Source organism: Nicotiana tomentosiformis, chromosome 9 (genome assembly GCF_000390325.3).
Source record: "Nicotiana tomentosiformis chromosome 9, ASM39032v3, whole genome shotgun sequence".
NCBI classification, from domain to species: domain Eukaryota; kingdom Viridiplantae; phylum Streptophyta; class Magnoliopsida; order Solanales; family Solanaceae; genus Nicotiana; species Nicotiana tomentosiformis.
This window is the reverse complement of record NC_090820.1, coordinates 75,194,215-75,208,781: the sequence shown is the minus strand read 5'-3', so window position 1 is coordinate 75,208,781 and position 14,567 is coordinate 75,194,215. Positions and strand designations below refer to the sequence as shown.

Sequence of the window (14,567 nt, the reverse complement as noted above, 5' to 3'; positions counted from 1 at the left end):
CTCTTCTTGTAAATCTTGTGTTGGAACAGTTTGTTGATTAGAGATGTCGTTGTTTTGCCTTAATTGCTTTCACTTTTATTTTATCCATGCTTTGATTATTTTGCTGTTATCACATGATATCTCTTTGTGCCATTTATTTTTTTTTTGCTTTTCGTTGTTAGATTTATATTGATATTCTGCACAGGTTATTTGATTAGTAAGTGTCTTGACTTGAACCCCGTCACTACTCCACCGAGGTTAGTTTCGATACTTACAGAGTACCGATTGTGGTTTACTCATATTACACTTCTGCATATTTTTGTGTAGATCCAGGTGTTGAAGGCTGTGGACCTAGGCAGTGTTAGCTTCTTTGATCGCGAGGATTCAAGGTAGAGTTGCTCGATCATCGCAGTTCCTTTGAGTCCTTTCCTTTTAATTATATTGTAAATTCTCTCTCCGAACTGTATTATATTTGTTTTTGAGATATTTCTATGTATTCAGCTAGAGCTCGTGACTCTGTACTACCTAGTCTTGGGAATTTGCTGTGATTATCGTCGTGTTGGCTTGTATCACCTTTACTTTCTGCTTTTATATTAAACTATGCTTCATTATATCATGGTTTTAATGGCTTAACCGTTGTAAGTGATCATCTTACCTAGTTTTAGAGACTAGATGCCATCACGATCTTTAAGGTGGGATTTTGGGTCGTGGCATTCTTTTTCTTGGAGGCTAGAGAGACTTGCCATTACTCTTTGTTGACAATTTCATACATTTTATTCCTTGATTTTATGCTAGAGATACTTTGCTCACTTTATTTCATCAATCTCCCTTTTAGCCCCTTTTTGGGATCCTTTTTGTTCACATTACTTGCTTTTCTTTCCTTTTCTTTCATGCAAATCATTTATTTTCTTTCTTTTTGATGCCTTGGTAACTCTTTAGATTTCTCAACTCTCCCCAAACTTAGGGTTTTGGCCACATACTACATATGAGTGCTTAGGAAGGTTCGATTTCCAAGAGGAGATTATGATCACAAGATGAAAGGCTTATAGTAAGGTTGCCAAAAGAAAAAGGCTAAAGGCTCAAAGGGGTTGACTACGGATAATGATCAAAGGTTGGCAATTGAAATCTCAAACGGTCCAAGGAAAGCCTACAATCAGCTTTCAAGCCAAGCAAACTCATAGTTTCCCCTTGAAGCACATTCGGGGTAAGTTCTAGACTATCCACTCAAGCTCTTGGACTAGCAACAAAATTTCACCTCAGCTCATTCAAATAGACCGTAAAAGAAGATAGAATCTAAAACCCACAATAACCACAATCGAACTACTACTACTACTACTACTACTACTACTACTACTACTACTACTACTACTACTACTACTACTACTACTACTACCATGGTTGCCGCCATTGCTATCGCCACTGCTAATGCCACTGCCACCGCCACTGCCACTGCCACCGCCACAGCCATGCCATTGCCACTACCACTTCCACTACCTTTGCCACTCCCACTACCACTGCTACCGCCACCGCTACCGCCACGGCCACTATCACCGCTACTGCTGCTGCCATGGCTACCGCCAAGACTACTTCCACTGCCACCACCATGGCTACCGCTACGGCTACCGCCACGGCCACCGCCACTGCCACTTCCACCGCCACTACTACCGCCATGGCCATGGCCACTGCCACTATCATCGCTACTGCTGTCGCCACGGCTACTGCCACTGCCACTGCCACCGCCATGGCTACCGCTATGGCTACCGCCACGGCTACTGCCATGGCCACCGCTACAGCCACTGCCACCGCCATTACCACGGCTACTGCCACCGCCACCGCCACTCCCACGCCACTGCCACCGCCACTGCCACTGCCATCACCACTCCCACCGCCACTCCCACCACCACTGCCGCTACGTCTACCTCCATGGCTATCCCCACTGCTACCGTATTGGCTACTTCCACGACTATCACTACTGCTACCGCCACTGGCAATGCCACTGCTACCGAAACTCCCACCACCACTCCCACAACCACTGCCACAACTACCGCCACAACCACCACCACTCCCACCACCACTGCCACCGCTACAATGACCGCCACCGCTACAGCCACGGTCACTACCACTTCCATTGCCACTGCCAATGGCACTGCTAATGCCATGGCTACTCTTATTGCCACCGCCACGGCTGCTGACACTGCTACCACCAAGGCTACCCCCGCTGCTATACCCACTGCTACCGCCACGGCTACCGCCGCTGATACCACCACTGCCACTGCCACTGCCACCGCAACTGCTACCGCCAAGGCTACCACCACGGCTACCGCCACTGCTACTGCCATGACTACCAGCATGACTACCGCCAATCTTACCGCCACCGGCACCGCTACTGCCACTTCCACTCCCACTGCCATTGCCACTCCTACTACCATTTCGACTTCCACTTCCACTGCCACTGCCACTACTACTACCATTGCTACTGCCACTGCTACTGCTACTGCCACTTCTACGATTACTGCTATTGTCAATGCTACTGCCACTACTACTACTACCACTACTACTACTACCTTTTGGAAAGAAACTTGATATTAAGAAAACCAAAGGCTTATTAACAATAACAAGAAATAAAAAATATCTATTTACACGTCTGCCGCCATTGCTACCGCCACTGCTAATGCCACTGCCACCGCCACCGCCACTGCCACTGCCACTGCCACGCCACTACTACTCCCACTACCACTGCCACTGCTACCGCCACCGCTACTGCCACGTCCACTGCCACTGCTACCGCTACTGCCACAGCTGCTGCCACTGCCATCGCCATGGCTACCGCTACGGCTACCGCCACAGCCACCGCCACTGCTACCGCCACCGCCACTGCCACCATCACCGCCACTGCCACCGCCACTCCCACCGCCACTCCCACTGCCACTGCCACTACGGCTACCTCCATGGCTAGAGATACTTTGCTCACTTTATTTCATCAATCTCCCTTTTAGCCCCTTTTTGGGATCCTTTTTGTTCACATTACTTGCTTTTCTTTCCTTTTCTTTCATGCAAATCATTTATTTTCTTTCTTTTTGATGCCTTGGTAACTCTTTAGATTTCTCAACTCTCCCCAAACTTAGGGTTTTGGCCACATACTACATATGAGTGCTTAGGAAGGTTCGATTTCCAAGAGGAGATTATGATCACAAGATGAAAGGCTTATAGTAAGGTTGCCAAAAGAAAAAGGCTAAAGGCTCAAAGGGGTTGACTACGGATAATGATCAAAGGTTGGCAATTGAAATCTCAAACGGTCCAAGGAAAGCCTACAATCAGCTTTCAAGCCAAGCAAACTCATAGTTTCCCCTTGAAGCACATTCGGGGTAAGTTCTAGACTATCCACTCAAGCTCTTGGACTAGCAACAAAATTTCACCTCAGCTCATTCAAATAGACCGTAAAAGAAGATAGAATCTAAAACCCACAATAACCACAATCGAACTACTACTACTACTACTACTACTACTACTACTACTACTACTACTACTACTACTACTACTACTACCATGGTTGCCGCCATTGCTATCGCCACTGCTAATGCCGCTGCCACCGCCACTGCCACTGCCACCGCCACAGCCATGCCATTGCCACTACCACTTCCACTACCTTTGCCACTCCCACTACCACTGCTACCGCCACCGCTACCGCCACGGCCACTATCACCGCTACTGCTGCTGCCATGGCTACCGCCAAGACTACTTCCACTGCCACCACCATGGCTACCGCTACGGCTACCGCCACGGCCACCGCCACTGCCACATCCACCGCCACTACTACCGCCATGGCCATGGCCACTGCCACTATCATCGCTACTGCTGTCGCCACGGCTACTGCCACTGCCACTGCCACCGCCATGGCTACCGCTATGGCTACCGCCACGGCTACTGCCATGGCCACCGCTACAGCCACTGCCACCGCCATTACCACGGCTACTGCCACCGCCACCGCCACTCCCACGCCACTCCCACGCCACTGCCACCGCCACTGCCACTGCTATCACCACTCCCACCGCCACTCCCACTACCACTGCCGCTACGTCTACCTCCATGGCTATCCCCACTGGTACCGTATTGGCTACTTCCACGACTATCACTACTGCTACCGCCACTGGCAATGCCACTGCTACCGAAACTCCCACCACCACTCCCACAACCACTGCCACAACTACCGCCACAACCACCGCCACTCCCACCACCACTGCCACCGCTACAATGACCGCCACCGCTACAGCCACGGTCACTACCACTTCCATTGCCACTGCCAATGGCACTGCTAATGCCAGGGCTACTCTTATTGCCACCGCCACGGCTGCTGACACTGCTACCACCTAGGCTACCCCCGCTGCTATCCCCACTGCTACCGCCACGGCTACCGCCGCTGATACCACCACTGCCACTGCCACTGCCACTGCCACTGCCACCGCAACTGCTACCGCCAAGGCTACCACCACGGCTACCGCCACTGCTACTGCCATGACTACCAGCATGACTACCGCCAATCTTACCGCCACCGGCACCGCTACTGCCACTTCCACTCCCACTGCCATTGCCACTCCTACTACCATTTCGACTTCCACTTCCACTGCCACTGCCACTACTACTACCATTGCTACTGCCACTGCTACTGCTACTGCCACTTCTACGATTACTGCTATTGTCAATGCTACTGCCACTACTACTACTACCACTACTACTACTACCTTTTGGAAAGAAACTTGATATTAAGAAAACCAAAGGCTTATTAACAATAACAAGAAATAAAAAATATCTATTTACACGTCTGCCGCCATTGCTACCGCCACTGCTAATGCCACTGCCACCGCCACCGCCACTGCCACTGCCACTGCCACGCCACTACTACTCCCACTACCACTGCCACTGCTACCGCCACCGCTACTGCCACGTCCACTGCCACTGCTACCGCTACTGCCACAGCTGCTGCCACTGCCATCGCCATGGCTACCGCTACGGCTACCGCCACAGCCACCGCCACTGCTACCGCCACCGCCACTGCCACCATCACCGCCACCGCCACCGCCACTCCCACCGCCACTCCCACTGCCACTGCCACTACAGCTACCTCCATGGCTAGAGATACTTTGCTCACTTTATTTCATCAATCTCCCTTTTAGCCCCTTTTTGGGATCCTTTTTGTTCACATTACTTGCTTTTCTTTCCTTTTCTTTTATGCAAATCATTTATTTTCTTTCTTTTTGATGCCTTGGTAACTCTTTAGATTTCTCAACTCTCCCCAAACTTAGGGTTTTGGCCACATACTACATATGAGTGCTTAGGAAGGTTCGATTTCCAAGAGGAGATTATGATCACAAGATGAAAGGCTTATAGTAAGGTTGCCAAAAGAAAAAGGCTAAAGGCTCAAAGGGGTTGACTACGGATAATGATCAAAGGTTGGCAATTGAAATCTCAAACGGTCCAAGGAAAGCCTACAATCAGCTTTCAAGCCAAGCAAACTCATAGTTTCCCCTTGAAGCACATTCGGGGTAAGTTCTAGACTATCCACTCAAGCTCTTGGACTAGCAACAAAATTTCACCTCAGCTCATTCAAATAGACCGTAAAAGAAGATAGAATCTAAAACCCACAATAACCACAATCGAACTACTACTACTACTACTACTACTACTACTACTACTACTACTACTACTACTACTACTACTACTACTACTACTACTACTACTACTATTACTACTACTACTACTACTACTACCATGGTTGCCGCCATTGCTATCGCCACTGCTAATGCCACTGCCACCGCCACTGCCACTGCCACCGCCACAGCCATGCCATTGCCACTACCACTTCCACTACCTTTGCCACTCCCACTACCACTGCTACCGCCACCGCTACCGCCACGGCCACTATCACCGCTACTGCTGCTGCCATGGCTACCGCCAAGACTACTTCCACTGCCACCACCATGGCTACCGCTACGGCTACCGCCACGGCCACCGCCACTGCCACTTCCACCGCCACTACTACCGCCATGGCCATGGCCACTGCCACTATCATCGCTACTGCTGTCGCCACGGCTACTGCCACTGCCACTGCCACCGCCATGGCTACCGCTATGGCTACCGCCACGGCTACTGCCATGGCCACCGCTACAGCCACTGCCACCGCCATTACCACGGCTACTGCCACCGCCACCGCCACTCCCACGCCACTGCCACCGCCACTGCCACTGCCATCACCACTCCCACCGCCACTCCCACTACCACTGCCGCTACGTCTACCTCCATGGCTATCCCCACTGCTACCGTATTGGCTACTTCCACGACTATCACTACTGCTACCGCCACTAGCAATGCCACTGCTACCGAAACTCCCACCACCACTCCCACAACCACTGCCACAACTACCGCCACAACCACCGCCACTCCCACCACCACTGCCACCGCTACAATGACCGCCACCGCTACAGCCACGGTCACTACCACTTCCATTGCCACTGCCAATGGCACTGCTAATGCCAGGGCTACTCTTATTGCCACCGCCACGGCTGCTGACACTGCTACCACCAAGGCTACCCCCACTGCTATCCCCACTGCTACCGCCACGGCTACCGCCGCTGATACCAACACTGCCACTGCCACTGCCACCGCAACTGCTACCGCCAAGGCTACCACCACGGCTACCACCACTGCTACTGCCATGACTACCAGCATGACTACCGCCAATCTTACCGCCACCGGCACCGCTACTGCCACTTCCACTCCCACTGCCATTGCCACTCCTACTACCATTTCGACTTCCACTTCCACTGCCACTGCCACTACTACTACCATTGCTACTGCCACTGCTACTGCTACTGCCACTTCTACGATTACTGCTATTGTCAATGCTACTGCCACTACTACTACTACCACTACTACTACTACTACCTTTTGGAAAGAAACTTGATATTAAGAAAACCAAAGGCTTATTAACAATAACAAGAAATAAAAAATATCTATTTACACGTCTGCCGCCATTGCTACCGCCACTGCTAATGCCACTGCCACCGCCACCGCCACTGCCACTGCCACTGCCACGCCACTACTACTCCCACTACCACTGCCACTGCTACCGCCACCGCTACTGCCACGTCCACTGCCACTGCTACCGCTACTGCCACAGCTGCTGCCACTGCCATCGCCATGGCTACCGCTACGGCTACCGCCACAGCCACCGCCACTGCTACCGCCACCGCCACTGCCACCATCACCGCCACCGCCACCGCCACTCCCACCGCCACTCCCACTGCCACTGCCACTACGGCTACCTCCATGGCTATCGCCACTGCTACCGCTGCGGCTACTGTCACGTCTATCGCTACTACTACCGCCAATGCCACTGCCACTGCCACGCCAATGCTACTGCCACTCCCATCGCCACTGCCACCACTACGACGACCGCCACCACTACCGCTACGACCACTTCCACTGCCACTGCCACTGCTAATGCTAGGGCTACTCCTATTGCCACCGCCACGGCTACTTCCACTCCTACCACCAAGGCTACCCCCACTGCTACTTCCACTACCACTGCCACCACCACTTCTACCGCCAAGGCTACCGCCACGGCTACCGCCACCGGCACCTCCACCGCCACTGCTACTGCCACAGCTATCGGCACGACTACCGCCACTCTTACCGGCACCGGCATCGGTACCGGCACCGGCACCACCACTGCCACTTCCACTCCCATTGCCATTGTCACTCCTACTGCCACTACTACTACCATTGCTACTACCACTGCTACTGCTACTACTACTTCCACTTCTACTGTTACTGCTACTGTCACTGCTACTGCCATTACTACTGCCACTACTACTACTACTACTACTACTACTACTACCTTTTGGAAAGAAATGTGATATTAAGAAAACCAAATACTTATTAACAATAACAAGAAATAAAAAATATCTATTTACACTACCAAAATATAACTTTTGATTACTACTAAATATATCAAACTATTATTAACTAACAAATGTATCATCCAATTATTACATACCAAATTCATCAAATCAAATCAAATTATCCACCCGTAAAGAAAAGTACGCATTGTTCCCATTAATTAACAAAACAGAATCAAAGAGCAGAGAGAGGCAAGGAAACTCCCTAAACATCCTTAGTCACTGGAGTATCAGCGAGTGAGTCAGTCCGAGCTGGCTCAGCTAACTACATAGTATAATCATACATGGGAGCTGCTTGAGATATGAACATTTCACGCACTGCAGCAGCAATACTGGATGATAGGCAGGGGTATTCAGTATGATTTGTAGGGGAATCATAAGAGGTCTGAGCTAGGTGTGGCTAGGCGGGGTAAATTATCATGTCAAAGGGCAAGTTGCCCGCCTCATCTATCTATTTCACTTTGGCCCGCAGTGACTCAACCGACTTCTTGCTAGCCTGAGTCTTTCTCATCTTCTTCACCTGCTTGGTCAGCCTTCCAGTCACTGCACCATGCTGAACCGAAGTATTCATGATCATCTTCTGGTTGTCCAAGATCTTTGCAAGCTTCTCAGAAGTGTCTGGCTTTGTAGAGGGCTACCCAGAAACTTCACTAGATAGCTCGAACAACTTTGATGTACTGCATCTAGTTCTTCAGACTTACTAGTGCCTAAGAGAACCGCAAGGAAGATAATAGGCCAGTAGGCATAGGCACAGGCCTTAGAGCTAGTGTAGGTAGTAGAGCAGGAGCCGATGGTGGCCTAGAATCAGTACGCATGGCATGGGTAGAAGGTTCAGTTAAAGATGAGGAAATATAATAGGACTGACAACTTCTACTACAGGCTCATCAAATTGGCTAGTAGTAGTGGGAGGCTGGCTGCTCTTCTTCGACTTGGGGTTTCTGTGGTCATGTAATTTGTACAAGTCAAAGGGGCCAGTTGGCTTAATCTTGGTGTCAAATGGTATATACTCCACCTTTGCATCTGTCAAGTACTCTTTGATAGTACTGGGGTACGGGAAAGAAGTATTTGTTTGTTGACCTACCAAAGTAATGTTGGCCGACATCAAGGCACACACATTAATTGAGTACCCATCCATGATGGATGCCCTTAGCACTACCCTCTCAAAAGGTAGATTGTTTTCATTCAAGCATGAATCAAGTCTAGCACACATAATTGTCTACCAACCCTTTGCCTCAAAGCTCAAGGTCTTGTACAAGATTGGCACTCCGACACCTATCCAAGGAGGGGTAGGCCTTTGTCACGACCCAAAATTCAACTAGTCATGCTAGCACCTAATCCATGCCGCTAGGTAAGCCAATTAGCACAAATCCAACTCAAATGAGATTAACTGAGAAAATAAATGATGAAATAACTGAGCTTTTATACAAAATACTAAGGACTGGTAGTACAAATCGTGAGCTTCTAAGACTTAGAGTTTACAAAGCTGGTATGAAATACATACATCATATGTTCGAAATGTAGATAAATAGATTTTTATAAATCTAAAGCTACCATGAACAAGAGGCAGCTACAACCGGAACTCAAGTACATTTTCAATGCCAGCTTCCGCCATACACAAAAACATCAACTCCAAAATCTGCACGCAAGGTGCAGAGGTGCAGTATGAGTAAATTTGACCCCATGTACTCAATAAGTAACAAACTTAATCTTAGGTTGAAAGCAGTTATGAGCTTGGACAACGGTCAGAATCCAACACCAACAGCCAAGAACAACTCGTAAAAATATAATGAAAACAATACAAGTAATACTCAAAGATATGATGCTCAGCTTGTTCATAGTTATGGAAAATATGCATGCTTTTCAGGTATAACAGTAAAGCCCAAAGTTTTCACCGAAGTCACCAAAATGTGAGTATGTTAGAAAAACTATGATTTTCCCCCAAAACTTTCAACAATAAATAAGATGCTCCATTATCGGATAGCATGAGAAATGCACATCTCTATAACTACGTGTCAATGTGTACGTCACCAAATCGTATAACATGAGGAAATGCATCTCTATGCCTACATGCCAAGTATGCATGTCAAATGTAATACACCTCAGTGATAGACTCATGTGATCATACTCTCAAAGTATTCAACCTTACTCAGCACACTCAATCACTCAGCACCTCCTAATTACTCAACACTCTCAATCACTCGGCACTCGCACTCGGCAATCACACTCGTACTAGACACTCAGTACATGTGCTCACTGCTACTATGTCAGACTCCGGAGGGGCGGATCCTGCCCAAACGCTAATATAAGCCAATCATGTCATGCTTCAATATGCAACCCGATCCCATGATAAATCAATAAAATCTGCTGCAGTGTGTAGCCCGAACCCATAAAAAATATCACTCACAATCAGGCCCTCTGCCTCACTCAGTTATCAATCTCCAGTCTCTTGGGCTTACAAAACTCATCCCAATCAGCCCAAAACAATGATACATGATGTAACAATAAATGATAATAGAGACTAGGATATGATATACAAATGATGAATGCAATTGAGTACATAACTGCAATTTAAGAAAATAACTAAACAACAAAAAGAACCTCTATGGGTCCCAACATACCAACATATAGCCCAAAGTCAACCAAAACGTCAAACCCAGGCCCGCACCTCAGAACCCGATAAAACTCACAAAATCCGACAACCCTTTCAATTACAATTCCAATCATACTAGTTTCACTCAAATCCGACTCCGAATCGATGTTCAAAACTCAAAAATTCACGTTATGAAATTTTAGACAAAACCCCCAAATTTCTCTTTGAAATTCATAATCCAAGTGCCAAAAAACAAAGATAGGTTCATGAAATATAACCAAAACCGAGTAGAGAACACATAACCCAATCCATGTGGTGAAAATCGCGTCAAAAATCATCTCAATTCGAGCTCCCTAACTCAAGATGTGGTTAAATCAACAAACCCTCGAAATATATGCTTCTGCCAGCCCTTTTCGCATTTGTAGACAAAAATACCGCACCTGCAGCCTCACATTTGCGAGCCAACACATCGCACCTTCGACTACAACGTAAAGAACCAATACCACACCTGCGGAGCATCTTCCGCACCTGCGACTCCGTAGAAGCACCTGAAACACCGTAGGAGAAGACACCCAGCTCGCACCCATTCTCGTAGAAGCGGTCGTGACTTCGTAGAAGCGCTTGCACATATGCGCTTATACCTCTGCAGGAGCGGAACTCACCACAATACCTCCTCTTCGCAGAAGCGAGAAGTCCATCGCATATGCGTGTCCGCACCTATGGCCGGATATGCTCATGAGCGAAGAACCAACACCAGAACTGCAAACATGACCAAAATGATTCGAACCACGTCCGAAACTCACCCAAACCCCTCAGTACCCCATCCGAACATACCAACAAGTCCCGTAAAATAACACGGAACTAATCGAGGCCTCAAATCACACATAGCAATATCAAAACCACGAATCATGCCTCAAATCAAACTTAATGAACTTTGAATCTTTCAACTTCCAAAACTCGTGTCGGACCTTATCAACTCAACTCGGAATGAAAAAGAATTTTGCACACAAGAAACAAATGACATAACGAATCTATTTTAATTCCCGGAACCATAATCCGGACCCGATATCATTAAAGTCAAATCTCGGTCAAACTTATGAACATTTCAAACCTTCAAATTGCCAACTTTCGTCAATTGGTGTTGGAACCTTCTAGAAATACCCAAATGCAAATCCAGGCATATGCTCAACTCCAAAATCACCATCCAGACCTAAAGGAACCATCAAAACTCGGATCCATGGTCAAATACTCAAAAGTCAAACTTGGTAAACTCTTTCAACTTAAAGCTTTCTAGTTGAGAATCAGTCTTCCAAATCAATTTTGAATCACCTGAAAACCAAAATTGACGATACACACAGGTCATAATACATCATATGAAGCTACTCAAGACTTCAAATGGCTGAATGGAATTCAAATGCTCAAAACAACCGGTCTGGTTGTTACATTCTCCCCACCTTAAACATACGTTCGTCCTCGAACATGCCAGACTCGTTCCAAAGCCATAAAATCACCATATAAGCTACCCGAGGGTGATCCCACGTCACCCCCATTCCATATAAGCCTGACAACAAAACATTACTGAATATCATTACCTCAATGTTAGCCCTCAAGCCTTAGAACACAATTTCCAACATCTGGAATTCCTTACAAGGCACGAATCTCGGTCTACACACTGTATAAGTCTGAGCAAGCGGTATCAAGCCATATCCATAACCCAAGATGTAATCACATGATATACCAAATAACACGCATACTCGTAGCAACAATTACCGATCATAGTAACTGCTCAAAACAAACCCAATACCGGTAATAAACCTCATATCAAATAAAACCTAGTTCAAAACCTTCGTAAACTGCCGACGATGAAAGAAACATGCAGAAATGCCTACCCACTCATCAGAGCGACAAGCCATGGAGTTCTCTCACTCGTCCAACTAGAACCAAAGCCAAATTATTAGCCGACTTCCGATATTATTCTTCCAAACATACCGTAATCAAATCTGATAGTATCCATTCTAGGTTCAATAACCTTATCTCATCAAACACAACTACTCTATTGACATGCCCCACCAATATAACCTAAAGTCATAACCATGCAATCTGTGCACCAACAAGCAACGATTCATATGTACTCAAAGATAGAAAATGACTCAAATGAGAGAACCGTCCTGCAAGGTCAACAAGTGCCACCACAAAGGCAATTCTACAAACCCATAACACATAGTAGAACAAAGACACATGAATCTAACACAAAAGATCATATTCCAACATAACCCAACTGCAATGTGTGACCCCATCCAAACACTGGTCCACAATGACCTAACCATAAAAATTCGACATCAAGTACACTAAGTACATGACCATAACCATGGAGAAGTGAATAACACTATATACCAAAGCACGAAAAGACCATAACCAAGGCGTAATCAACCATTCAACACCACAATAACCATCTCGCTCACATTCTGCTACGAGGCCCAAATAGAATCGCATCATGTGTGCATATAACCAATAAAGCACAACCCCTCATAGCATAGAAGAGTAGCACATAGAACTTATCAGAACACGAACAAGCTCAACTCTAACCGAATGCCACACCCCTCAGCACTAACATCTCTAAGTCAACAAATCCGACCCCGTGTAAAATACACATCCTTGTTGGGCCTACCAATGGGCCCCCAAATCAACTCCGGTCATCCCCAAATGGATAAATGGCCCTTCAAAAGGCCACAATGACCTAACCATAGCATGTACTACCATCTGGTAACGTAGGCCACATCTTCATAGTACGCAACCCTGAAACAATTTGCTTCTGAGAATTCCAATCTCCAAATCCATAGAACACATGAATTACCCTAGCTGATCCCAACTTCACAACTCAAATGAATAACACATATCTCATACATAATCATTCCCACTAATAATACTTCTATAACTCTTCCATGCCACATAGCAAATCGATCAACCAGGCGAGTACCGCATAACCAATGAAACATCCGTAAGTCAAAACACAATGCGCCTTCTGAAATGCGCACCCTTCTAAGACAATACCAAGTAGTAATAGCATTCATCTAATCACTTGAAACTGTCTATTGTGTCTAAAAATTCATGACCTTCCCTTCAAAACTGAACCGTGACCTTGGACAAGCAAATATCAATCCCACATGATGCACCGCGTCTATCATGCCATTATATGAAAAGCAGGAGAATCTCATAATCAACTCTAAGTCACAAACATATTATATACTCAATTAGCTAGAAACCTTTCACATGATCCTATTCAGGAGAAAACCACCACGCACAACCAACTCCATGCCTGTAGAAAATATCCATCCCAAGTCGTAGAAATCATCGAGAACTCTATGAAGCCCAATTTGCACATAACCAAGCCATCAGAACTGAATCCCTCTAATTCAACCAAGTCATGCAGGTCAACAAAACCCAAGAGTATTACCACAAAACACCTGTAGAGACTCACCACATCATAAGTACCCAAAGAACCGATCATATCCATTACCGTGCTGATCCAACCTACTACCAAGCTGTCTTATTTCTCCGAGTTTCTTCTGAATTACCCTTAAGTTGACACTTCTCCTTGCCAGAACACCACGATCCTTACCCAAAGCTCACCACAAGAGATTCTAACATAAAAACATACTGCCCTAAGGCCCATAAGCCATTGTATTCCCTCTTAAGCACCCTAAAAGTACCACAACCAAGACACCAACTCTGAAGAGACCTTTTGTGAATCTAAACCTGTTCCCTTGACATTCCTGATACGAAAATGTAGAATCCATAGTGACACCGAAATACCTCAAGTCCCGACACCATCCGCAATAAATCTCAAATTCTAGCCATATAGAAGTCCGAAAAATTCTCAATTGCCACATATAAATCTTGGATCCATTAGAACCTTCTCGAGAGTCATCCACTCTTCTCAGATCTCAGTTGCACCAGCCAAACGGGCCGAATGACTTGTGCCCATTAGCATGACAACACCCCAAGAAGTAATTCACACCTCTAAGCAACCGAGTGAATACTTT

At 47.0% G+C, this 14,567-nt stretch overlaps 1 protein-coding gene across 1 annotated transcript; it reads right to left on the bottom strand.

Moving 5' to 3' along the window:
- Positions 1 to 1,401: 1,401 nt before the first annotated feature.
- Positions 1,402 to 7,008, bottom strand: LOC104094234 (uncharacterized). The gene is made up of 8 exons (XM_070185118.1): positions 6,995 to 7,008; positions 5,873 to 6,932; positions 5,591 to 5,829; positions 4,795 to 5,106; positions 4,062 to 4,732; positions 3,451 to 4,009; positions 2,620 to 2,931; positions 1,402 to 2,557 (listed from the first exon to the last, which is right to left on the bottom strand). The coding sequence occupies exons 1-8, from the start codon at positions 7,006 to 7,008 to the stop codon at positions 1,402 to 1,404; spliced, it is 4,323 nt and encodes a 1,440-aa protein (XP_070041219.1).
- Between the last annotated feature and the right edge of the window lie 7,559 nt (positions 7,009 to 14,567).

Excerpts from the sequence above, each read along its gene's own strand:
- LOC104094234 (XM_070185118.1), bottom strand. Across the intron at positions 2,932-3,450 it reads GTAGTAGTAGTTCGATTGTG|CCATGGAGGTAGCCGTAGTG; the intron begins GTTATTGTGGGT and ends AAGTATCTCTAG. Across the intron at positions 2,558-2,619 it reads GTAGCAATGGCGGCAGACGT|TTTCTTTCCAAAAGGTAGTA; the intron begins GTAAATAGATAT and ends CTTAATATCAAG.